This window comes from Perognathus longimembris, chromosome 1, assembly GCF_023159225.1.
Source record: "Perognathus longimembris pacificus isolate PPM17 chromosome 1, ASM2315922v1, whole genome shotgun sequence".
NCBI lineage: Eukaryota > Metazoa > Chordata > Mammalia > Rodentia > Heteromyidae > Perognathus > Perognathus longimembris.
The window spans coordinates 162266156-162291765 of record NC_063161.1 but is presented as its reverse complement, the minus strand read 5'-3'; the positions used below and the strand labels follow the sequence as shown (position 1 = coordinate 162291765).

The window sequence follows — 25610 nt, the reverse complement described above, 5'->3', positions numbered from 1 at the left end:
CACCCTGGGGGGGCGTGTGTGTAGACGGGAGCACCCTGGGGGGTCATGGCGTCAACCAGGCAGGGAGGCTCTTTCTCCACTGCCCCTCCCCACTACAAACCCCAGACATCCCATCTGCCCTAGCCAAAGAAAGGGAAGATCAGCAGATGGCAGACCCTCATGCTGAGTGTGGACACTGCTCAGTCTGTACCAGATAGACAGCAGGACTAATGCGTGGATCCTGGGTTTAGACTCTGTCAAGGGCTTTCTTTGTGTTAGGAGTATTTGATCCTCACAGCAGCCGTCCTGTTTATCTACTTATTTATCTACTTATTTATTTCCTCTGTGTGTGTGTGTGTGTGCACGTGTGTGCGCGTATGTGCATGAGCTAGTACTGGGGCTTGAACTCAGGGCCTGGGTGCTGTCCCTGGGCTGGTGCTCTTCCACCTCAGTTCCATTTGGGGCTTTTTGGTGGTTAACTGGAGATAAGGGTTTCAGGGACTTTCCTGGACTGGATGGCTTTGAATCATGATCCTCGGATCTCAGTCTCCTGAGTAACTAGGATTACAGGCATGAGCCATTTGCCCTGGACTGCTTTCCTGGTTTTAAAGAGTCAGAAGCCTGGGCTGGGAATATGGCCTAGTGGTAGAGTGCTTGCCTCGTACACATGAAGCCCTGGGTTCGATTCCCCAGCACCACATACATAGAAAAAGCCAGAAGGGGCGCTGTGGCTCAAGTGGTAGAGTGCTAGCCTTGAGCAAAAAGGAGCCAGGGACAGTGCTCAGGCCCTGAGTCCCAAACCCCAGGACTGGCAAAAAAAAAAAAAAAAAGAAAAGTCAGAAGCCCAAAGGACATTCATTTACCAGTAATCAAGGGAGCCGACTGAGCCTGGCCTGTGGTTCTGACCCCTAGGCGGTCCTGACTGACTGTGTGTGCATGTGTGTGCTCATTGGGATGTACCAGCACGCACATGCATGGAGTGGCACAAATGTGCCATGCACAAGTCTGTGCACAGGAGTGCACGAGTGTGCGCATGTGCAGTCTGCTTTGGCACCAGTGTGTGTGTGTTGCTCTGGGTATCACAGTGAGTCTACTTTGCCCTGGGGTTCCGGTGCCTTCATGCTCTGCAGCTGTTCTCTTGGCTCTCGGGGCTTCGGGCCACTCGGGCTCTACACGCTCAGAGATGGCACGGTCCACCTTTGCCTCCCTGGCTGACCTGAGCTCTGGGGGAGGCGCCCGGGCTCCACCTGCGGCGAGAGCCTCCTCCTAAGGGTTGTCGGCCACTGGGGGGGGGGGGGGGCGGTGAGCACCAGGAGGGGAGAGCGGCCTCGGGGACAGCCAGGGTACTGATGTCAGCGTCAGGAAAGGGGGCGTCTGACCTCAGCAGGAGAGGTGCATGGGGCGGGCGGGCGGGGGCAGGAAGCCGCTGTGTCCTCAGGGTGACCGGCAGCAGGACCCACAACGCCATGGCGGCCCCGCCCCTCGCGGCCCCGCCCCCGACATGGCCCGGCCCCTCGGCTCCTCGACCACGCCCACACGCCCGTGGCCCCGCCCCAGAGGGGGCCCCACCTCCTGAGCTGTGCTGCAGCGGCCTGCTCCGTAGGCCCCGCCCCCGGGAGCCCCGCCCTTCCCCGAGGCTCCTCCCCTCGCCGCGGCCCCGCCCCGGAGGAGGCCCCACCTCCTGAGCCGTGCTGCAGCGGCCTGCTCCGTAGGCCCCGCCCCTCGCCCCGCCCCTCGCCGCGGCCCCGCCCCGAAGGAGGCCCCACCTCCTGAGCCGTGCTGCCGCGGCCTGCTCCGTAGGCCCCGCCCCTCGTCCCTCGCCCCGCCCCTCGCCGCGGCCCCGCCCCGGAGGAGGCCCCACCTCCTGAGCCGTGCTGCCGCGGCCTGCTCCGTAGGCCCCGCCCCTCGTCCCCCGCCCCGCCCCTCGCCGCGGCCCCGCCCACCTCTTGAAGAGCGGCCCGGTCTTCCAGATGTTGGTGTTGCCCACGCAGCCCCGCGGGGGGTCGGTGATGTTCTCCTTCTCCAGCAGCTCGTGCACCGCCTGGGCCACCACGCCCACCGCGTCGCTGATGTGGGCCGATTCGTTTTTGCCGTTGATGAGCTGCAGCCCGATGATGCCTGCGCGAGCCGGCGGCTCAGCGCCCGCGGCCGGCCCCGCCCCGGCGCCCCGGCGCCCCCGCCCGCCCGCCGGCCCCGCCCCGCCCCGGCGCCCCGGCGCCCCCGCCCGCCCGCCGGCCCCGCCCCGCCCCGGCGCCCCCGCCCGCCCACCCGACCCCGCCCGCCCGGCCCCGCACTCACCGTCCGGAGCGTAGCGCAGCGCGTTCCCCGAGATCTCGCGCTCGCCCACCAGCCACACGTATCCGGAGCCCGTCATGTTCAGCATCGCGGCCGCGCGGTACACGGTGGCGGCGTCGTCCTCGCTGTGGGGCAGACGGGGGGGTGACGGGCCAGGACTGGGGGCCGCCCCGCCCGCCCGCCCGCGCCCTCGGGCCCGCTCCTCCGGCCCGCTCCTCGGGCGCGGCCACTGCGGGGGGGCCCCCAGGCCGGGGTGGGGGGGCAGGGCGGGCAGGGAATCACACACTGGGACCCTGCTGCTGGCCGGGGGGGGGGGGGGTCCGCCAGCATGGGGTGCCCGGCTTAGGGGAGGGAGGGTGCCTTGATTGGCCCTGAGTTGGAGACCACGTGTGCAATCGGTACTAGATACTGCTAAGTGTGGAGCCAGGCTTATCTGACGTCTCAGAACACGTAAGGTCCCTGCGTCAGAGGGGAAATCAAGGCACACAAAGGTGGAAAGTGGCCAAGGCGGGCGTGTGCCCGGACCGTCCACTGCAGAGCCCCTGACCTTGTGCCCTCCCGTTCCCTCTGTCCTCCGCATTCACAAGGGTGCAATGTCCGCTTGGCAGCTCTCTGGATCTCTGAGATGCTGTGTGACCCAGGGCCCTGGAGGCCCCCTTGAGCGTCCTGCAGAAGCTGCCTGGCCGCGGAGGGGCTGACCTCCCCTCTGGGATCTGCACAGGAGCAATGTCCCCCCTGCCACCCAGGGCCAGGGCCACCGGGGGGGGGGCACGGGGCACAGGCGTGCTTCACCTTGCGGGGCACGTGGTCCTGAGTCCTTGGGGTGTCATCACAGGCGACTGCAGTGGACAGTGAAGTTAGGGACAGTGACTTAGTCGTCCTAGTGGTGACAGAGCCCTGGGACCTGCTTGGGTTCCGGGAGCCCCTGGGGAGGGGTCCCCTCCGCCACCCATTGGGCCCTCTCCTGAACGCTCGGCCTGCTTCCTCGGTACATGGGAAGTTGATGCAGCTAGGATGAACAAACTGCCGGAACACTGGACCATTTCTATAATGGCTGACTTCAGAATCCAATGTGACCCTTAGTTCTCTTGGGCTGTTCCAAATTTTCTCAAGGACCACTTAGCTAAACAAGGAATGCCATCGCTTTTCATGGCAATGCTGATGGAGCCAGCCCGTGAGAGGCCTCCCTTCCGGCCCCAGCAGACCAAGGGCCTTGCGTGCACGCATGCCGCCCAGCACAGGCGCCCCAGGCAGCGAGTGCCTTGCTGTGGTCACTGTGCCCGTGTCTGGCGGGGCCACAGGGCACCGCGAGCCGAACTTGGTGAAGGTCACTCGGAACCCAACACCACCCGTGTCAAGCTACCACCTGCCTGATGTCAGCTGTGCCCACCAGAACCTGGCAGAAGCCTGCCCCCACCCTCTTGCTGGTATACCGGGGTTTGAACTCTGGGCCTTCCCCTTGCCAGGCAGGTACTCTGCCACTGGAACCACAACCAAGCCCTTTTGTTCTTTCATTATTTTCCAAATGTGATGTAGCGTGCTGGCCAGGGTGGCCTGCCGTGATCCTCCAGGGATTTACATTTCCTGTGTAGTTGGGAAGACAGGTGTGTGCTCCACGTTCCGAGTTGGTCCTGCTAAGTTTTGTTCAAGCTAGCCTCAAACCACGATCCTCCCTATCTCTGCCTCCCAAGTCACGAGGATTTCAGAGGTTAGCCCCAGCACCTCGCTAAGGCCAGTCTTGTTGACAAAATTCAGATCTATGACATGTCACGTGGTAGAACGATTGTAAGACTTGTAGACAAGAATTCAGGTCAATCTATCTAACCTCATCAGACCATTTATGGAAATAATAAAACCATTAGAGACTACTGGGAAAAAATAAAAGCGAATGGCTTTAGAGATGAAGTCTACAATGTTCTGTGGAAAGATGATTGTAAAATTGTGATCAGTTTAATGAGGTCTCTACAAAATACTCAACAAGGAGGAACTAAAAATGTGACAAATGACTGGAAGGGTGTAGCTCAGTGGTGGAGCACTTGTTTAGCATGCATGAGCTTGTGGCTCTGCAGGGTTTTTTTTTGTTTGTGTGTGTGTGTGTGTGTGTGTGTGTGTTTTGCCAGTCCTGGGGCTTGAACTCAGGGCCTGAGCACTGTCCCTGGCCTCTCTTTGCTCAATGCTAGCACTCTACGTCTTAAGCCACAGCGCCACTTCTGGCTTTTTCTGTGTATGTGGTGTGAGGAATCGAACCCAGGGCTTCATGCATGCTAGGCAAGCACTCTACCACTAAGACACATTCCCAGCCCCTCTGCAGGTTTCACGGGGTTAAAAAGATGTGACAGGGTGGACTGAGAATGTGGCTAAGTGGTAGAGTGCTTGCCTAGCATGCATGAAGCCCTGGGTTCGATTCCTCAGCACCACGTATACAGAAAAAGCCGGAAGTGGCGCTGTGGCTCAAGAGGCAGAGTGCTAGCCTGGAGCAAAAAGAAGCCAGGGACAGTGCTCAGGCCCTGAGTCCAAGGCCCAGGACTGGAGGGAAAAAAGATGTGACAGTGTGAAGTGCCAGTCAGGAAGATGTGTGTTGCTACTGTCTAGGGGCTGGCCTCCCTTGCTCCCAGGGCCAGCCGGCAGCCCTCTGCAGTGGGGCTCTCCGGAGGCCCACACAAGAGAAGAGTCCCTTCCAGCCCCAGCAGACCAAGGGCCTTGCACGCATCCCAGTGGATGTGAGGTTGATAGGTGTGTGCAGTGTGTGTACATGTGTATGCTTATAATATATAGTGTGCACATCGTATGCTATGCATCCATGCCCATACGTGCATGTGCATGTGTGGTGTGTGTTCATGTCTGTAGGGCCCTGCTTACAGATGTGTTTGGTGTGTGTGTGTGTACTGGTATACCTGTGTGTGCCCATGTGCACTGTGTGTGCATGTGGGGTGTAGGTATATAAGAGCTGTGAATCTGGCGGGGCATCCGCGGCGCACACCTGTCATCCTGTCTACTCAGGAGGCTGAGCTCGGAGGATCATGGTTCAAAGCCAGCCCAGGCAGAAAGTCCGTGAGACTCTGATCTCCAATGAGTCACCAGAAGAGCTGGGGGTAGGGCTGTGGCTCAAGGGGTAGAGCGTTAGCCTTGGGCAGCGCCCAAGCCCCGAGTTCAAGCTCCAGGGCCAGCACATGCACAAAAAGAAATCTGAATCGGATATGCATGCGTGTATAGTACATGCACGAGTGTGTACATGTGTGCGATGTGCATGGTGTATGTTGAGTCATGTGGACACGGGTCGTGTGACTGTGTATACATGTGTACCACGTGCTCCGTGTGTGGTGTTGTGAACACGGCTCAGGTGCACGTGTGTACAGGTGTGCCGTGTGCTCCGTGTGTGGTGAGTCATGTGAACACGCGTCAGGTGCACGTGTGTACAGGTGTGCCGTGTGCTCCGTGTGTGGTGAGTCACGTGGACACGGCTCAGGTGCACGTGTGTACAGGTGTGCCGTGTGCTCCGTGTGTGGTGAGTCACGTGAACACGCGTCAGGTGCACGTGTGTACAGGTGTGCCGTGTGCTCCGTGTGTGATGAGTCACGTGAACACGGCTCAGGTGGACGTGTGTACAGGTGTGCCGTGTGCTCCGTGTGTGGTGAGTCGTGTGGACACGGCTCAGGTGCACGTGTGTACAGGTGTGCCGTGTGCTCCGTGTGTGGTGTGGACACGGCTCAGGTGCACGTGTGTACAGGTGTGCCGTGTGCTCGGTGTGTGGTGAGTCATGTGAACACGGCTCAGGTGCACGTGTGTACAGGTGTGCCGTGTGCTCCATGTGTGGTGAGTCATGTGAACACGGCTCAGGTGCACGTGTGTACAGGTGTGCCGTGTGCTCCGTGTGTGGTGAGTCACGTGGACACGGCTCAGGTGCACGTGTGTACAGGATTGCCGTGTGCTCCGTGTGGTGAGTCACGTGAACACGGCTCAGGTGCACGTGTGTACAGGTGTGCCGTGTGCTCCGTGTGTAGTGATTAACGTGAACACGGCTAAGGTGCACGTGTGTACAGGTGTGCCGTGTGCTCCGTGTGTGGTGAGTCATGTGAACACGCGTCAGGTGCACGTGTGTACAGGTGTGCCGTGTGCTCCGTGTGTGGTGTTGTGGACACGGCTCAGGTGCACGTGTGTACAGGTGTGCCGTGTGCTCCGTGTGTGGTGAGTCGTGTGAACACGGCTCAGGTGCACGTGTGTACAGGTGTGCCATGTGCTCCGTGTGTGGTGAGTCGTGTGAACACGGCTCAGGTGCACGTGTGTACAGGTGTGCCGTGTGCTCCGTGTGTGGTGAGTCACGTGAACACGGCTCAGGTGCACGTGTGTACAGGTGTGCCCTGTGCTCCGTGTGTGGTGAGTCGTGTGAACACGGCTCAGGTGCACGTGTGTACAGGTGTGCCGTGTGCTCCGTGTGTGGTGAGTCACGTGAACACGGCTCAGGTGCACGTGTGTACAGGTGTGCCCTGTGCTCCGTGTGTTGTCAGTCATGTGAACACGGCTCAGGTGCACGTGTGTACAGGTGTGCCGTGTGTCCGTGTGTGGTGAGTCACGTGGACACGGCTCAGGTGCACGTGTGTACAGGTGTGCCGTGTGCTCCGTGTGTGGTGAGTCGTGTGAACACGGCTCAGGTGCACGTGTGTACAGGTGTGCCGTGTGCTCCGTGTGTGGTGTTGTGAACACGGATCAGGTGCACGTGTGTACAGGTGTGCCGTGTGCTCCGTGTGTGGTGAGTCATGTGAACACGCGTCAGGTGCACGTGTGTACAGGTGTGCCGTGTGCTCCGTGTGTGGTGAGTCGTGTGAACACGGCTCAGGTGCACGTGTGTACAGGTGTGCCGTGTGCTCCGTGTGTGGTGAGTCGTGTGGACACGGCTCAGGTGCACGTGTGTACAGGTGTGCCGTGTGCTCCGTGTGTGGTGTGGACACGGCTCAGGTGCACGTGTGTACAGGTGTGCCGTGTGCTCCGTGTGTGGTGTTGTGGACACGGCTCAGGTGCACGTGTGTACAGGTGTGCCGTGTGCTCCGTGTGTGGTGAGTCGTGTGGACACGGCTCAGGTGCACGTGTGTACAGGTGTGCCGTGTGCTCCGTGTGTGGTGTGGACACGGCTCAGGTGCACGTGTGTACAGGTGTGCCCTGTGCTCCGTGTGTGGTGAGTCACGTGAACACGGCTCAGGTGGACGTGTGTACAGGTGTGCCGTGTGCTCCGTGTGTGGTGAGTCACGTGAACACGGCTCAGGTGCACGTGTGTACAGGTGTGCCGTGTGCTCCGTGTGTGGTGTTGTGAACACGGCTCAGGTGCACGTGTGTACAGGTGTGCCGTGTGCTCTGTGTGTGGTGTTGTGAACACGGCTCAGGTGCACGTGTGTACAGGTGTGCCGTGTGCTCCGTGTGTGGTGAGTCGTGTGGACACGCGTCAGGTGGACGTGTGTACAGGTGTGCCGTGTGCTCCGTGTGTGGTGAGTCACGTGGACGCAGGTTGAGGTAATGTGCAAACACGGCTTCCACCACTATGTCACGTGAACACAGGCAACCTCTCTCTTAGAGCTGTGTCTGGCAGGTCTGCCCTAACGCTGGCTGTTGTCTACACGGGATGGGCTCTTCCCCCCAGAAGGGGCAGTCCCTGGGGGCTGCATTGGGGCCCAGGGGAAGGCAGGGCTGGGGTCCCCCGTTGGGGCGTGGGTGTGAGTTCCACGGGTTGGTGTCACAAGTGTTCTCTGGCTCGCATCCTACCAACTACGATGTAGGGGCAAGCAGGTCAAGGGCTGTGGGTCCGTGGGTTTCCGAGGTGGCCCTATCGGGACGAAGCCGCCTTCTGCTTGGGCACCCGGCCCAGCCCTCGTTCATTCCGTGCCACGGATCCGCGCTTCCTCATACCCGGTGGCAGGAATGTGAACGTGAGAGGCTTGCCCTCCCTGGGGCTTCCGCGGCCTGCCTCTGTCTCCAGACCCCGCTGGAGCGCTCTCGACCGAGGCTGCGGGCCCTTCCTGTGAGGCGAGCGCGGTGGGTGGGTTGGCGCTGCGCGAGGTGCGGTGTGGGGGCGGTGACGCGTGCCTGCTGGCCCCGGCTCCGGGAGCCCAGCTCCGGCCTGTCCTGCGGCTGAGCATGGCTCCTGCCTTCCCACCCGCGGGGCTGTGCGCTCCCCGGGGCCTGGCCAGCCGCCCTGCTCACCCCGAGCCGGCCCCGCGGGGCTCCCAGCCCGGGGCGGACAGGAGGGGAGTCCACAAGGGCCTCCTCCGCCCCGGGCGGGGGCTGCGGCTCTGCCTCACCAGGCTCCCTCTCCTCGTGCCCTGCGGTCGAGAGATCTTTCCTGTGGGCTCTTTCCCCAAGGCCAGGCCTTGGCCCGAGGCAGCCTGCTGTCCCCAGGCCTCTCGTCCTCCGGGCTCTCCCCGGACGACCCTTCGGTCGGAAGGTGTGGCCTTGGACGTGTGCGCACTTGTCACTTTGCCGTGCCCCGTCCCTGGCCTCGGCCCCGGAGGCGTCGGCGTGGGTGTGTCTGAGGGTGGGGTTTCTTAGGCGCGGAGTCTAGTCCGTCTGCCCCTCTCGAAGCCCACCCTGGGGCAGGTGGCCACCAGGGACCGTGGACCGGGTGGGTGGACGAAGGAGGGGCACGCGGAGCGGGCCGGTGTACGGGGGGCGGGTGTGCGGGGGACCGGGGACGGGCTGGCGTCACAGCGCGCAGCTGGAGTGGCGCGGGGACCGGCCCGGCTCGCCTCACCTGGCAGAGAGGATGATGACCCGCGCCTCCAGCTCCCGCGCCTCCATCAGCAGAGCCGTCACGTTCTTGGTCCCCGGGTCGAACTGCAGAACCTTTTCAGCCTGTGGTGTGAGCGGGAGCGTTAGCAGGGGGCCGGGGCGGGGGACACAGAGCCTGGGGGCCGGCGTGGGGCCGCGGCCCGCGCCGTGCGCCTTCCTCACTCCGCAGGCGTCACCTCGCTCCTGCGCCTCCTCCAGCCTGCCTGCTCTCCTGCGCTCCTCTCGCCTCTCTCTGCCTTCTCTAGAGCCGCCTTTCCGGCTCACTCCTGTCCTTGTTTTTGCTCTGGGCATGCAAGCTGAGGTGGACCGAGACTTAGAAAGAGACGTGCAGCGGACAAGAAATAGAAGAGTTTTGGAATGCACTCGGGAACAGAGACGGGGCCAGTCTTTCCAAAACCTCGGGAGATGCTCTCAGCTGAGGCCCCTCGAGGGGCGGCCCAGGCCCTGGGTGGCCAGGGGGGTGGGCGTCCTCCCTGGGTTTCGCAAGGAAACCCCGGTGGCCCCCGAGTTTTGCATGCACTTCCCAGAGAGCAGCGCCTCCTGCAGCCGTGCTTGCCTCGAGGACGCAGGCCCGGGTGGAGGCGGGTGGGCCACGGGCGCCCACACCGCCCCGCCCGCCCCCTGCCGCCTGCCTGCCGCCTGCCTCTCGGCCCGACGGCGCCCGGTGGCGGAGGCACGCCGGCGGGGCTCGCTAGGCGTGGGTGGCGTGCACGTCCATGCATATATACCTTGGGTCCGCGCTTGTTGTCATAGGACAGTTGGTCGAGGTTTTCATAGTTCCTTTTTTTACTCTGATGAATAATGTGCACAGAGAAAATATGCAGACACAGAAGAAGATTATAAACGGTTGAAAATGACGGCGCTAAAGCAATCACATCACCTCCTCGGCACGTCTGCAGACGGGCTCGTACCTGGAGCTCGCAAACACCGAGGCCCGGGGCTGGTGGGGGGGCCGGAGGGGCGGGGGGACACGGGGGCGGGGGCCCCCGGGCTCCCTGCCGCAGAGCTGTGCTTGGGGGGAACAGTCACTCTTGGGGAAAGGGGAGTCCTGGTCCGCGTCCCCCCTCGCGGGTCCCACCTACCCCTCCCTCCCCCCCCCCCCCGCCCGCCGTCATGCACCCGCGTCAGTCCTGAGGGGACCGGCAGCCCCAGGACCCTGTCCCCTGTCCCTCCCGCTCCCCCGTCTCCCCCTGCCTCTCCCGCAGCTGGAGGGCCCTCTTCTCACTGACTGGCGTGCCCAGGCCCACCAGCCCACGTGCGTGCCCACGGGGGAGGTCCGCCCGCAGACCCGTGACGTGTGTGCCTGTGGGCGCCTGCAGGGGGTGTCGGTCTGGGAGGAGCTGGGGACGGAGCATGCATGTGTGCATGTGTGCGTGTGTGCGTGTGTGTGTGTGTGCATGTGTGTGTGTGCGTGTGTGTTGGCAGGCGTGGGCAAGCAGGCACTTGGGGTGCACCTGCGTGTGTCTGCGTCGACTGTGCACCAGTGTCTCTGAGGTGCAGCGTGCCTAGGTGTCCAGGGAGTGACAGTGGGTGTGCAAAGGTGAGTGTGAGCAGGTGGGAGGGTGTACGTCGGTGCAGTCTGTGAGGTGTGGCAGGTGTGCCAGAGGGGGAGGCGAGTTGGATGTGGGTGTGGGCTCTGTCTCATGAAGGCTGGAGTCCTTGGGAGTCGGTCACCTCCCACAGAGGGAGCCCCAGGACCCTGTACTCCCCAGACCCATGGTGCCCTGCGGGGGTGGGAGGGGCCAGGCTCGGGGCTAAGGACAAGCCAGCTCTGACTCTTGGACAGCGCATGCTCCCTGCCCGCCCGCCTTCCCTCCCTCCCTCCCTCGGCCTGAGCCTAGGGCTTTTTCCTCTCCCGCTGACTTGGAGTCTGGCCCGGTGCTGAGTCCAGGGCCCTGCAGTCAAATGCAGGGTGGGCAGGGAAGGGTCAGGGGTCACTTGGACCCCCCAGAAATCCTGGCTCTGATCCCTGGCGGTGGCAGGGTATGGGGCCAGGCTGGCCGGAGGATGGGGCTGTGTCCGTGTGTCCTTGAGTGGGGCATCTGCACTGTCCTGTGGTGTGGGAGGGAGCAGAGGGGGGAGGGGACGGCAGGGTGGGGGGAAGTGGCAACCTAGAATGGCGTCAGTGCTGGCCATGGCCTCTGTCCCAGCAGGGGGTGGCCGGGTCCTTGGGAGGCCCTTAAAACAGAAGGGCAGCCGTGGGCGCCGCGGGCCGGGCCCTGGGCAGGGGCGTGGTCGTGTGGTGGTGTCTGGTTGGGGCCTCTGTGAACCTGGCTGGTGCCGGCGGGAGGGGGGAGGGGGTGTGTGGGGCTGTTGGGGCGGGTGGGGGGCATCGGGGGCCGGTGGGGCTGGCGGGACAGGACGGGGCGGGACAGGGGTGTTTGCGCAGCTCCAGGTGGTCCAGCCCTCGCCCGGCAGGGACTGACACGAAGGAGATTTCGACTAATGGCAAAAGCGAGTGAAATGAGCCGAGGACAGGCCGGGGCGGCGCCGCCCGACGCGGTGGAGCTGAGCATGCAGGATGGAGAGAGAGGTGTTCACGAGGAGCCACAGACACGGCGCGGCCCGCCTGCTCCTGCTCGCCGAGGGCCCGCCCGCCGCCGGGCCTCACCTTGGACTCGCGCTCCTCCAGCAGCGTCTCCAGGCGCTTCTGCGCCGCCCGGCCCTCGTGGTCGTCGCTGACCAGCAGGATGATGTGGTTCCAGCTGTACACGCGCATCATCTCGAACCAGACGCTGGACTGGTGGGAGTAGGGCGGCACGGTGCGCAGGAAGCTCAGGTGGATGCTCTGGGGGCGGAGCGGGGGAGGCTGAGGCGGGGCGCGGGCCCCCCGGGGGGCCACCAGCTCCCTCCCCCCACCTAGGAGCCCCGCCTCCTGCCACTCCCTCTCTCATCTTCTAGTCTGAAGAGTGAGGGGTCGGCCCAGCAGGACGTGGACATCGGGTCTCGGTGCAAGTGTGCCTGAGCTGGGCGCCTCCCCGCCGGCCCACCGTCATTTGGCGGCCGCGGCTCAGAAAGTCCTTTCGGAGAGCATCTTCAAGACCCCACTGGGGCCGCACACGGGGCTGCCCCAAACGTTATAGCTGCATTCGGGGCTGAAATGCGGCTGGGCGGGGCCCGCAGGGCCAGGGCGTGGCTGCCACCGTGGTTCCCTCAGGGGCCTGTGGTTCCTCCTGGGCTGGTGCCGGGGGACCCAGCTGCCCGCTTGCCCTAGGCTGCTTTCCGTGGTGGGACCGACTTCCTCCCCTCTACAAGTAAGGACACGGTGCCCAAAGCGGCGACAGAGGCTGCGGTCACCAGGCTGAGAGCCCTCTTTCTTCCAGGCTGGGCAAAGTCACGGGGACACACAGTTTGGGGGCTGTCCACACGTCCACGTGGACAGGTGATCTCGCCTTGCTCGGTTTCCCTCTGGCCCCGGGAACCTGGCCACCCTTCCACCTCACCCAAGGGAAAACCTATCTGTCCTTTCAGGCTCCCCTGGGCCTGGCTAGGTCAGCCTCTTAAGCAGCTTTATCCAGGACTGTGGCTTCCAGACAGGAGGGAGGCCACCGCACAGCCCTGCCTGGCACCCCCACGCCTCCAAGACCGTCCCCTGGCTGTCCCTTGGCAGGCACCAGGGCCTGCAGGGCTGTGGGACGCAGTCTCTAGTGCCCTTCTGGCTTCTTGGGGCCGGGCACATGCCCTTGGGTGGGTCCTTCCAGAGGGTGGCGAATGAAAGACTGACTCCCCGAGCTGGAGCGAGTTCCCCTGCCGCTCAAGCTCCCGGTTTCCCGAAGAATTGACGTAGCCGTCCCTGCTCCGCCAGCTCCGGTGCCCAGGTTAGATCGAGGGCCACCCCGGCTGCGAGGGTTCCGCAGGAGCCCCGAGTCCCCAGAGCATGCCGCCCTCCACGCTGTCTCTAGCCCGCTGTAACCACTTCCGGTTCATGCCCTGTGGGGGGGGGGGGGGCACATGGAGGACCACTCTCCTTGCCAACGAAGTACGTGACTCCTCCAGGCCCCTCCTCCTCTCGGAGCCCTCTCTCCCAGCTCTTCCGGAGCCCTCTTGCAAAGCCCACCCACCCGCTCAGGAAGCCCCTGCCCCCCCATCTCCAGCCACGGGGCCCTCTCCCCGCCACCCACCAGGCCGCCGGCCTCGCTCTGTGTGAGTGTGAGTACAGGTGTGCAGGAGGAGGAGGAGGCCCTCGCTGCGTGTGGCTGGTTCACACCCACAGTGTGTGACGACGGGCGTGTGTCTCCGGCACCGGAGCTGGCAGAGCAGGGGTGACTGCGTGAATTCTTCAGGAAACCGCAGTGCTTGAGCGGCGTGGGGACACGCGTGTACGTGCAGTGTGAAAGTGCGTGGGTGTGAGGACCTGTGAGCGTGTATGTGACAGTGTGAGCTAGCACGCAGTGCGGGGATGTGTGCGTGCACGCACACGCGTGTGTCTGTGAAGGGCATGTGCGAGCGCGCACTCATGCGTGTGTGCACGCTCATGTGTGTCCAGAGGCGCCTCGGGGAACCCTGGCCTCACCCTTCCCCCATCTGCACTCAGTGCTTGCTCCTGACCAACTCAGTCAGCTTCCTGTGGCCCCGGGCTGTCTAGGGCTGGACACAGGACGCAGATTTCTGACTGGCTCCCCGTCCGGGTCAGGCTTACCTTGTCTGAGTAGATGGACATTCGGGTGGTCAGCCCGAGCACAGGGATGCGGTAGAAGCCGGCTGTGTAGGAGACGGGAGTGGGAGTGAAGTGGTCGTTGGGGGTGGGAGGGTGACTGACTAGAATGGCGTAGACCTGTGGACACAGGAGACAGGGTCAGCCTGCTGAGGACTGGCTGGGCACTCGTGCAGCTGGGTCTCAGGGGCGGCAAGGGCTGGAGCCAGCAGGCAGGATGCAGAAGATGCCCTTTGTGTGCACACAGGCCTGGGCACCCATGAGGAAGAGGAATGGGCCCAGCACTGTTCTTGGTCCATAGACCTATTGTAGTCGGGGCAACGGCGGAGCAGAGATCTATGGGCTATGACCACACTTGGTAGCTGGTGGCTCCCCAGCCGGCAGGAACTTTAGAGGAAGTTCCGCCAGGAGCTGCCACAGAGTATGTGGCCCCTTTGCTAGTGTCCCACGGTCCGGACAAGAGACAGCACAAAACAAGACCCACGCCCGGCTTAGAGTGCTGACTCCCGCTTTGAGGGTGGCTCTGAGCCCCCGGCTTGCCCCCCCCCGGAACGGGGGCTCTTTCCCCAGCCCCTCTCTCGGCAAGGAGGCTCAGGGAACCCAAAGGGGCTGTCCACCCCACCACCCCACGGGAAGAGCCTGTTTCTGGCCTCAGCTCCACCTTTGTCTCCACAGCCACAGGTCCCACCGACTTCCGTGAGGGGGGGGGGGGCAGCACGCAGTCTGCGGCACGTGGTGTGCCCGGAGGGCGTGAGTGGCGGCTACTGGCCACTTTAGGCACTGGCCGTGCAGAGGGGTCACCGACGGGCGCACTGTGCGTCGGCTGATGGCATCTCCCCTCTGCCCCCAGAACGTGTGACAAACGCCATTGGCCGCGAGGCCTTGTCCACTCTCACCCCCTGGCGCCCTGGGCTGGAGCAGGGGCTGGCTGGCAAGGTGCGGGGGGGGGGGGGCGGGGGGCTCTGGGCTTCAGGCTCCAGCATGGCCACTGCATTTGAGGCTGCTTGGACGGCTTCTCCCTCACCAGGCCCTCCTCTCCAGTCTCTACCCAGAGGGGCCAGCAAGGAGCCAGCCGCTGGTCAGGGGGGCATGAGCATTGGGGTGGAGCATGTGTGTGACCCCGCAGGTGCTCAGGAGCGGGGCCAGAGGCGTGTATGGAGGTGTTGTGTGCTCTGACACACGTATGTTAGTGGGGGGGGATAGGCGTGATCGGAGCAGTGTTTGTAAGCACCCATTTGCAGGTGTATCTGGGATCCGGGCAGTGGGTGTGGGCACGTGCAGGTGTGTGCAGTCGGTCGAGCCTGGCCGAGTGGCACACGTGTGTGCTGGAGCCCGTTTCTGGGCGCAGAGCCCCGAGAGTCGCCCTCGCCTGCCGACTCTTACATAAAGGGCTGCATTGCAGCTCCGCGTGGCTTCATTGAGATGCGGCAGGCGGCTCGGCCCAGGGGCGGCAGCTCCAACAGGCGGCATCTGGGAACTGCCGTGCCCTCCCCCAGCTCAGCCCTGGCACCTCCGACATGCGCAGTCCCCACCACCACCCCCGCGGTGGCATCTGGACCATGGCAGGCTCGGGGACCGGGGGAAGGGGAGCCCAGGAGGGAGGATCTAAAAGTAGAAACAAAGATGTCCCGACGCTGCCCTGTGCCTAGATGCCCGGGCCCGCCTGGCCGGAGGAGCGAGCCCAGCCACGTGGCGGGGGCGCAGGGGCCGCGGGGGGGGGGGGGGCGCAGGGGCTGCTGGGGTGCGGGCCCGCGGGCTGAGGTGGTGGGGGGGGCCGGGGCCGCTGGGGTGCGTGCCCGCGGGCTGGGGTGGTGGGGGGGGGGGCCGGGGCCGCTGGGGCCCGCGGGCTGGGGTGGTGGTGGGGGGCCGGGGCCGCGGGGGTGCGGGCCCGCGGGCTGGGGTGGTGGGGGGGGGCCGGGGCCGCTGGGGTGCGGGCCCGCGGGCTGGGGTGGTGGGGGGGCCGGGGCCGCGGGGGTGCGGGGCCGCTGGGGTGCGGGCCCGCGGGCTGGGGTGGTGGAGGGGGCCGGGGCCGCGGGGGTGCGGGGCCGCTGGGGTGCGGGCCCGCGGGCTGGGGTGGTGGGAGGGGCCGGGGCCGCTGGGGTGCGGGGCCGCGGGGGTGCGGGCCCGCGGGCTGGGGTGGTGGGGGGGGGCCGGGGCCGCGGGGGTGAGGGGCCGCTGGGGTGCGGGCCCGCGGGCTGGGGTGGTGGAGGGGGCCGGGGCCGCTGGGGTGCGGGGCCGCTGGGGTGCGGGCCCGCGGGCTGGGGTGGTGGGGGGGGCCGGGGCCGCTGGGGCCCGCGGGCTGGGGTGGTGGGGGGGCCCGGGGGCGGGCGGGCAAGGCGGGGGGGGCCGCGGCGGGCACCTGGCTGGAGATGAGGTCCTCGCACACCGACAGGGCCATCTGGATGGCGTTGGGCTTGTGGGTGACCGAGGTGGCGTTGAGCTGGATCTTCCAGGCGCCGTGCCGCTTGTTGGCCTGGTTCACGGCCTCGCGGAACATCTGCTCGTGCTTGCGGGTGCTCAGCACGGCGCCGATGTTGACGATCTTGGGGTCGCAGGCGGCGCGGGCGAAGGAGCAGGAGAAGAGCAGCGCGAGGGTCAGCAGGCGCATGGTGCTCATGGGCTCGGGCCGAGCTCGGCGCGGCTTCTCGGGAGCCCGGGCCGGCGGGGACCCGCGCGCGGCGGGCGCTGTCCGCGGTGCTGACGCCGAGGGCGGGCTGCGCGCCGCGGTCCCGGCTCCGCGCGGCGCTGCTGCGGGGGCCGCGCGCCGCGTCCGCTGCGGCTGCGGCGCGAGGCCTCGGCTCCGCCCGCCGCCCCCCGCCCGCCGCGCGCCCGCCCGCCCCGGCGGGGCCCGAGCGCGCCTGCGTGAGCGCGAGCGCGCGTGAGCGGGGGGGTGGGGGCGCCCTGTGCGTGAGCGCGCGTGAGCGGGGGGATGGGGGCGCCCTGTGCGTGAGCGCGCGTGAGCGGGGGGCGAGATGGGGGCGCCCTGTGCGTAAGCGCGCGTGAGCGGGGGTGGGGGAGGCGAAGATGGGGGCGCCTTGTGCGTGAGCGCGCGTGAGCGGGGGGGGGGAGATGGGGGCGCCCTGTGGGTGAGCGCCTGTGACGGGGGCGCCCCGTGCGTGAGGGGGTGGGCGCCCCGTGCGTGAGGGGGTGGGCGCCCCGTGCGTGAGGGGGTGGGCGCCCCGTGCGTGCCCACGCACGTCGGCGGCGCGCAGGACGGCGCAGTCTCCAGCCTGCGGAAGCTGAGCTGGCCCGGGCCGCCCGGCCGTCGCCACCGCCCCGGCCCCTCTGTGCCCGGGGCGCCCGCTCGAGCTCACGCGCGCGGTGCTGCGCCTTCCCCCAGGCCCGGGCGGCTGGAGAGGCCCCGAGCCCTTCGTGCCTCCTGGCGCCCGCCCCGCGCGGTTCGAAGGTGTGGGAAGAGCCGGGCTGCGGGGCTCACGCCTGTCATCCCGGCTACTACTCAGGAGGCTGAGACCTGAGGATCGCGGTTCGAAGCCAGCCTGGGTAGGAAAGTGGTAGCGCACTAGCCTTGAGCACAGAGAGGCCCAGGGAAAGCCCCCCGGCCCCGAGTTCAAGCCTCACAGCTGACCAAAAATAAAACGTGGGAAAGACATGATATAAAATATTGAGATGCATGCTGTGCTTTCCCCCACCTAATTTATTGCTGTACCTGTCTGGCTGTGAACAATTCTTTTTCTTTTTTTGCCAGTCCTGGGTCTTGGACTCAGGGCCTGAGCACTGTCCCTGGCTTCTTTTTGCTCAAGGCTAGCACTCTGCCGCTTGAGCCACAGCGCCACTTCGGGATTTTTCTGTTTTATGTGGTGCTGAGGAATCAAACCCAGTGCTTCGTGAATGCTAGGCCAGCACCTACCGCGGAGCCCCACGCCCAGCCGGCTGCTGTAACTTCTTTTATACCCTTCCAATAATTTCCTGTTTCCAAAAAAATGTGGGAAAGCCTCTGCTCTGTTGGCCCTGTAACTTGGACTCCCGGCCCCTCACGGGGCTTAGGAGAGGAGAAAGGGGTACAGCGGCAGGCCTGCTGCCCAGCACAATCTCCCAGGAGATTCTGGGGCCTGGACCAAGGCCAGGAAGAGCTTTCTGCAGCACCTGCGGCTAAAGGTGGATGCCAGGCAGCACAGGTCAGACCTGGTTAGACACTCCCCAGCCCGATTCCCCTCTTCTAGGAGTCCCCCTGCCGCCCAGCTGCTCCTTGCCAGAGCCCCGCTCATCCCTTTGGTCCTCGCCATCAAATTCTTTGTCCCTTCCAACCTCGGGGTGAGTGTGCTGCTTCTCCCAAACTCAAGACTGCTGAGGCTCCACCCCTGCCGGTGACATCACCATCTCCAGTAGCAACCCCGGATTCCACAGCCTGGCAAACGCCCCCGGGCGGGCCTCCACACCTAAGTGCTGTGCTGGGCAGCGCAGTGGGGGAGTCAGGTCCCCATCATGACCACACTGCTCCTTGTCACTGTCACCTCCACGGAGCTGAGAGGAAGGGCAGGGGCTGTGCGCATTTGCCAAACTCGCTGTGCTGGGTCCTCCTTTCTCAATGCCCGGGAACTCATATGCCTGCATCCAGCTGCAGATCCAGCCCCTCTGCTCTGGGGCTCAGGAGCCCAGTGGAGAGAATGCCAGGAATGCCAACCTGGGGCCCTGTTGCTCCTGCAGCTGGGGGAGGGGGAACGGGGGCACATGAGTGGTGTTCAGAGGCCCAAGGCAGGCCTATTTGTAGAGGGTTTGCAGTCTATTTCCAAGTTTCTTGTCGCCTCTGGCAGGCCAGGGTTTGGAGGCTATGTTGGGGCTGGCCTGTGTTCAGATGGCTCCAGGATAGGCCAGAAAAAAGACCCTGTGGGAGCCACGAGTCCACTCCCCTCCCCTAGTGGGGGGCTGGTTCCAGCTTCTACTGGTTCCTGGGAGCTGACTGTTGAGCATTCAGGAATATGTGGGCCACTTGTTACGCAGCTAGAAACCTAAAATTGGTCGTGGTGGAGTTATTTATACCATGAAAGACATCAAGCTCTGCAAATTGGGGCTTTGGCTTTTTGTGCTAGTTCGCAGGCTGTGGCTCCTCAAGGCTTTGTTGCAAGCCTCCGAGGTCCCCGATGATGAAACACAGAGACGAGGCTGGGCCAGGCCCACCGCCGTGAACCCAAGCATCCATTGTGGGCTCTGCACCCCATTTTACCCTGGCTGCATCTACAACCCACATCTTGGTGGGCTTGCAGCCACAGAAGGCCTTGACCTTGCTTTGTCCTAGGGCAATAACAGGTGAAAAACCCAGGGCTGGAACCCTGCTCAGTTCAAAGGGGAGACAAAAGCTAAGGACAGGACCCGAGAGAGTAGGCTGCCTCTGGGCTTCAGCCTGGTCAACCCTCAGGCCCTGGAGGGGAGCGAGGTCTTGTCCTGCCTCAGGTCTTGGTGGGACAGTCTCTCCTCTGCTGAGGTCCACAGGATCCAACCTCCTGGCTCTAGGAAGGACAACGGTCATAACTATCACTGCTCCTGGCCTCAGTCCAGTGGTTGTCACGTGAGCCAAGCCAACCCACAGAAATTCTTCCCTGACATTTTAGCCAGATTAAAACCAGGACAAGACTAAACTCATCATCCTCTGGAGGCGAATCCCTGAGAAATGGGGCTCAAGAGCTACCTGTGGATACATTTCCACCAAGGGGAAGTCAGCTTGAGAGGGGGCAGGCAGGAGCCGTGTCCGGACTTCTGGCCTTGCTGGCCACTAAGTGGGCAGGGGACAGGCACTATCCCTCCGTCAGAACTGGAGGGCGGGCTGGCTGTGGGCAGACCCAAATGCTGCACAGAAGGGGACGGAGACCAGGACCATGCCTAACGAGAGGGAGCTGAGGGCCCTCCCCACAGCGGAGGGGCCCCGGGCCGCCCCTGAAGCCACACCTCGCCCTCGCTGCTTGGCTTTGTTTTTTTTCAGATAAGGTCCTGGCTGCTTGGCCAGCCTGAACCTTGATCCTCCTACCTCTGTCTCCCAGGTAGTTGGGGCCACAGGCGTGCGCTGCCCGCCCTGGATTAGGGTTCTGTTCTGTTTTGTTTTCTTGCCAGTAACCAGGTTTAAACTCAGGCCGCGGGTCCTCAGGGCGGGACCCGGGCCCTGGGTCCTCAGATGGGAGCCAGCAAGGGAAGAATGATCATTTGAACCATTTTCTAATTTTCTTTGTGATTTCTTTCCTTGACAAATGGATTATGTCCTGTTTAATTTTCAAATATTTGCAGATTTTTCAAATGTGCTTCTACTGATTTTTAAAATTTTTATTTAATAGATGAAAAACTTACATAGTAAGGAGTTTAATCATGGCATTTCTACATATGCACATAACAGTCTTTGTCATATTCACCTTCTGCTACTGGTTTTTACTTTAATCTTAATATAGTCAAAGAATATACTTCATATGACTAAACATACTTTAGATTAATTTTGTGGTCCAAGACATGCTGTTTTATTGGTGAACGTTCTATGTACAATGAGAAAAATTGTATATGGTGCTGAGGAATCGAACCCAGGGCTTCATGCATGCTAGCCAAGCATCTATCACTAAGCCACATTCCCAGCCCCCATTTTTGTTTTGTTTTGCAGTAATGGGGCTATATCTCAGGGCTTCATGCATTTTAGGAAGGTGCTCTCCCATGCTTAAGACCACAGTGATTCCATTACCGTAGCTTTCTTTGTACCAAGGTCGGTTTGGTTTTTTTTTTTTTTGACAGTCTTGGGGCTTGAACTCAGTGCCTGGGCACTGTCCCTGGCTTCTTCTGTGTATGTGATACTGAGGAATGGAACCCAGGGCTTCATGCATGCTAGGCAAGCACGCTACCACTAAGCCACATTCCCAGCCCCTTGTACCAAGTTTTGAAAATAGCAAGTGTTTCTCTCTCTTTCTCTTTGTGGATGGTACTGGATAGTGATTGTACCCTAGGGTAGACAAGTATTCTACCAGTCACCTGTACCTTCATCTACAGGATTGTTTTGACAAATCATAGCCTTTGTATTTACACATAAAATTTAGAAGCACTAGAACTTCCACTAAAATTTGGTAGAGAATGGAATTGAGTTTATAAATTAATGTTTTGAAGGCAGGATCTTGCTATACAGCTCAAGCTGGCTTCAAACCCAAGACCCTCGGCCTCCTGAGTCTGGGAAGGATTAGCCTGTGCCTCATGTCTGGCTTGATGTTTGAGTTTTTGAATCTGAGTATGCAATAATTCTCCACTCATTTTGGCCATACATCCTTTCTCTCAGCAATGTTGTATAGATTTCAATTTGTATGTCTTGTATATCACAAAGTACTTTAGTCTTTTATATCATTGTGATGGGGATTTTTTTCAGATGGTTCATTCCTCATATGTAGAAATAAAATTGATTTTTGAATACTGACTTTGTACCTGCCACCTGAACTTGCTCCCTAGTTCTAGCAGTAGTAGGAGATTCCTTAGTATGTCAACAGGATTGTCTGTTAATAGCAACCACGTTCCTTCTTCCCATCCATCCTGCATGCCTCTGCTTTGTTTTCATGGCTAGGTGGACTGGACAGAACCACTGGTGTGGTGACTCCTGTAACAGAAGGCTTCGGTGCCTGAGGAGCACGTGCTTCCCTTCTGAACTGTGGAGTGGGGTGGACTTCTTTATGGGCCTTCACCATATTGAACAAGTTCCTGCTTGTTCCAAGTTTGTTGAGGATGTTCACTGTGAATAAATATTGAATTTTATCAAATGCTTCTTGTTGTTGCTGTTGTTGGTCATGGGCTTGAACTCAGGATCTGAGTGCTCTCCCAGAGCTTTTTTTGCTCAAGGCTAGCACCACAGCTCTACTTCTGGCTTCCTGTGGTTAACTGGATAAAATAAAAGTCTCACAGTGGGTCTGAGAATGTAGCTTAGTGGTAGAGTGCTCACCTAGCCTGCATGAAGCCCTGGGTTCGATTCCTCAGCACCACATACAAAGAAAAAGCCAGAAGTGGCACTGTGGCTCGAGTGGCAGAGTGCTAGCCTTGAGCAAGAAAGAAGCGAAGGACAGTGCCCAGACCTTGAGTCCAAGCCGTAGGACTGGCAAAAAAAAAAAAAAAAAAATCTCACAGACTTTCCTACCTGAGCTGGCTCCTGAATAGCTGGGAAAATGCTTTCCCTGCAGCCAGTGAGAAGACTGTGCAATTTTGGGGTGGTAGTCAATTAACATAGTGCCAAACAGTTTGGGGTCATTAACTTGACATTCTTAAAATAAATCCAATGAGCTTATGATATAAAATCCTTTTGAATGTTGCGGGAGTATGTTCGCTATTTTGTACAGAATTTTTGTGCTCCCATTAATGAAGGACGTTGGTCTGTAGTTTACTTGCACTGTCTTTCTTTGGTTTTGGTATCAAGTAACTACTGGCTACATAGAATGAAGGGAAATGAACCCTGCTTTTCTATAGTTTGGCAAAGTTTATAAGGATTGGCATCAATTTTTTTTAAGGTTTGTGAGTGAAATCCCATGGACTGGAACTTTTATTATTCATAGAATATTGTTTAAAACAAAGTTTCAATATGTAGCCCAGGCTAGCCTAGAACTCTTATCTTGCTTTGTCTTCTGAGTTCTGAGAATCCACAGTGGACCACCACACCCAACAAAAATCTTCAGTTATTAACTCAGTTTCCTTATAGGTACTTTCAGATTTTGTTTCTTCTCAAGCTGGTTTTGGCAACTTGTATCATTAGACATATCTCCATTTGATTCAAGTCTCTTGAGTATCCATATAATGTCCTTTTGTAGCATTCTTTGACTCTGGAATCAAACCCTGGGTCTCAGGCTTGCTAGATAGGCAACCTCTTGAGCCATGTCTCCAGCCCATTTTTTATTCCTATAAGGTCAGTAATAATGTCCTTCCTTTTTTTTTTTTCCTTTGTTGGTCTAGCTCAACCTCTGCCAATTTTATCTTCTCAAAGAAACAGATATTCATTTTTCTCTGTACCCTTTTCTGTTTGCCTTTGTTTGCTTTGGATTTAGTTTTTCCTCCCTCCTTGCCCCTGCTTCTTTTGGGAAGGGGCAGCCTTGTACTTGGTAGGCAAACATTTTACCACTTGAGCAACTCCAGTCTTTCTTTCCAGTGCCTTAATGCAGAAAAACATTGGAGATGCTTGATCTCGTCTAGCATGAAAGTTTATTCATAAACTTTCTTCTAAGCACTGTGTTGGCTGTATCTTATTTTCATTTAGCTCAAATAGTTTCTTTTTTTTATATATATATATATATTTTTTTTTTGGCCAGTCCTGGGCCTTGGACTCAGGGCCTGAGCACTGTCCCTGGCTTCTTCCCGCTCAAGGCTAGCACTCTGCCACTTGAGCCACAGCACCGCTTCTGGCCGTTTTTTCTGTATACGTGGTGCTGGGGAATCGAACCTAGGGCCTCGGGTATCCGAGGCAGGCACTCTTGCCACTAGGCTATATCCCCAGCCCTCAAATAGTTTCTAACTTTTGTGATTTCATCTTTGACTCTGGCTTACTTAGAAGTGTTTTTCAAGTATTTGTGGATTTCCCAAATCTTTTTACTTCCAGTTTACATTATGGTTAAAAATACATTGTAAACTGGGCACTGGTGGCTCATGCATGCAATCCTAGCTACTCAGGAGGATGAGCTCTGAGGATAGATTCAAAGGCAGTCTGGGAGGAAAGTCTGTCAAACTGGTCCTGGGGGCATGAGTGTAGTCCCTGAGAGATACATTGTAAAAACATCAGTGATAGACTGGCTATACTAATAAAAACAGACAACACAATATATAAAGGACAGAGTTTCAACTGAATTCTCTCAGAATTCTGAGGTTGTTTTGCTGTCAGGAAGTAGGACACAAATGAGAAGGCTAATGCTACTTTATTACTGATCCCTGTGGCTGACTTGGCTTTCTTTTCCTCTCTTAATTCTTCCAATCTTCACTCATCTTGGAGTTCTGAAACTCGACAAGGACATGCTCAGTAGTGCGTATTTTGTTCCACCCTGCCTAGCTTGAACTGGGATACTTTTCAGCTATAGGAAACTGGTGTTATACTCTGACAAATTCCCCCTTTCCACTGTCTTTAGATGTTCTTCTTTACCCGGAGACCGCACTGACCCTCCTGAACTCCAAATGCCACCCCAACGTGCTTGGAAAACGCAGACCCTCAGGCTAGTCCCAAATTCTCAGAATTAGCATCATCTACATTTTCTCTTCCCACATCCTGGTTTGTTTGCTGTTTTAGTTTGTTTGCTGGAGACTGAACTAGGGCTTTGTGCTTGACAGGAAAAAAAAATCCTAACAATGAGCTACAGTTTTTGGAAGGCTTTCAGTGTTCTGAGTCATCACACAATATCGCTTTGCCACCAGTTCCTGGTAAGTGCAAGGAAAGAGGCCGGCTGGGAAATCAAAAGATGACTCAAGAAGGGGCTGGGAATGTGGCCTAGTGTGGAGTGCTCACCTCGTATACATGAAGCCCTGGGTTTGACTCCTCAGCACCACCTACAGAAAAGGCCAGACGTGGTGCTGTGGCTCAAGTGGCAGAGTGCTAGCCTTGAGCAAAGAGAAGCCAGGTGCTCAAGGCCTGAGTTCAAGGCCCAGGACTGGCAAAAAAAAAAAAAAAAAAAGGGATAAGGAAGAAGAAAAAGAGGACACAAGGCCAGGAGGGTATTCCACAACAGACGCAGGCAGGGCCCGCCGTGCGGGGGTTCTGAGTGGAGACTCGTTTAGACTCAGAAATCCAGGTTAGGACTCTGGAATCAGCGAGCTCACCCCTGGGCGGTGACGGCCGAAGCAGAGGCCCGGTGGGGAGCGGGGCGGAGCCGGCAGAGGCCCGGGGGGAGGGGGGCGCGCGGCAGAGGCCCCGCCGGGGGGAGAGGGAGGGAGCCGGCAGAGGCCCGGGGGGGAGGGGGGGCGCCGGCAGAGGCCCGGGGGGAGAGGGAGGGGAGCCGGCAGAGGCCCGGGAGGGAGGGGGGCGCCGGCAGAGGCCCGGGGGGAGAGGGGGCGCCGGCAGAGGCCCGGGGGAGAGGGGGCGCCGGCAGAGGCCCGGGGGGAGAGGGAGGGAGCCGGCAGAGGCCCGGGGGGGGAGGGGGGCGCCGGCAGAGGCCCCGCGGGGAGAGGGGGCGCCGGCAGAGGCCCGGTGGGGAGCGGGGCGGGAGCCGGCAGAGGCCCGGTGGGGAGCGGGGCGGGAGCCGGCAGAGCGGGGGGAGGGGGCGGAGCCGCAGAGGGCCCGGTGGGGAGCGGGGCGGGAGCCGGCAGAGGCCCGGTGGGGAGCGGGGCGGGAGCCGGCAGAGGCCCGGTGGGGGAGCGGGGCGGGAGCCGGCAGAGGCCCGGTGGGGAGCGGGGCGGGGAGCCGGCAGAGGCCCGGTGGGGAGCGGGGGCGGGAGCCGGCAGAGGCCGGGGGGGGAGGGGGGCGCCGGCAGAGGCCCGGGGGGAGGGAGGGGAGCCGGCAGAGGCCGGGGGGGGGAGGGGGGCGCTGGCAGAGGCCCGGGGGGGAGCGGGGGGCGGGAGCCGGCAGAGCCGGGGGGAGCGGGGCGGGAGCCGGCAGAGGCCCGGGTGGGGAGCGGGGCGGGAGCCGGCAGGAGGCCGGGGGGGGAGCGGGGCGGGAGCCGGCAGAGGCCCGGTGGGGGAGCGGGGCGGGAGCCGGCAGAGGCCCGCGGAGGCCCGGGGCCGCCCGGGGCTTTGGCGCCGCGCTCCGCGCGCCCGGCCCTGGACGCAGCCTCCCGGGTCTCCTCGCCTCCCCTCGGGACGCCCCGGGCGGGGCCGCGGCCCCGGTTCCGGTGACGGGCGTCGGCCGCGGACGGACACACGGCCTCCCGGAAGGTCGGTGGCGGCGGCTGTCCGGGGCGCGGGGCTCGGCGTCCCTCCTGCCTGGCGAAGGGCCCGCGGGCGGACGCAAACGAGTGACGTAGACACACAGCGCAGGCGCGGG

General features: G+C 61.3%; 1 protein-coding gene across 8 annotated transcripts in view; it reads right to left on the bottom strand.

Annotated features, from left to right (window-relative positions):
* Positions 1-16355, bottom strand: part of Grin1 (glutamate ionotropic receptor NMDA type subunit 1) — a 32038-nt gene extending 15683 nt beyond the window's left edge. For 4 of the 8 annotated variants that reach the window (XM_048352998.1, XM_048353002.1, XM_048353034.1 and 1 more), the window contains exons 1-7: positions 16062-16319; positions 13688-13822; positions 11660-11836; positions 9777-9839; positions 9011-9111; positions 2278-2399; positions 1923-2097 (exon numbers count right to left, since the gene is read on the bottom strand). In XM_048352998.1, coding sequence (XP_048208955.1) covers positions 1923-2097; positions 2278-2399; positions 9011-9111; positions 9777-9839; positions 11660-11836; positions 13688-13822; positions 16062-16319 — 1031 coding nt within the window. Of the gene's footprint in view, positions 1-1922; positions 2098-2277; positions 2400-9010; positions 9112-9776; positions 9840-11659; positions 11837-13687; positions 13823-16061 lie in introns of all 8 variants that reach the window. The other 4 variants (XM_048353012.1, XM_048353016.1, XM_048353041.1 and 1 more) reach the window with 2 other exon arrangements.
* Positions 16356-25610: the final 9255 nt, after the last annotated feature.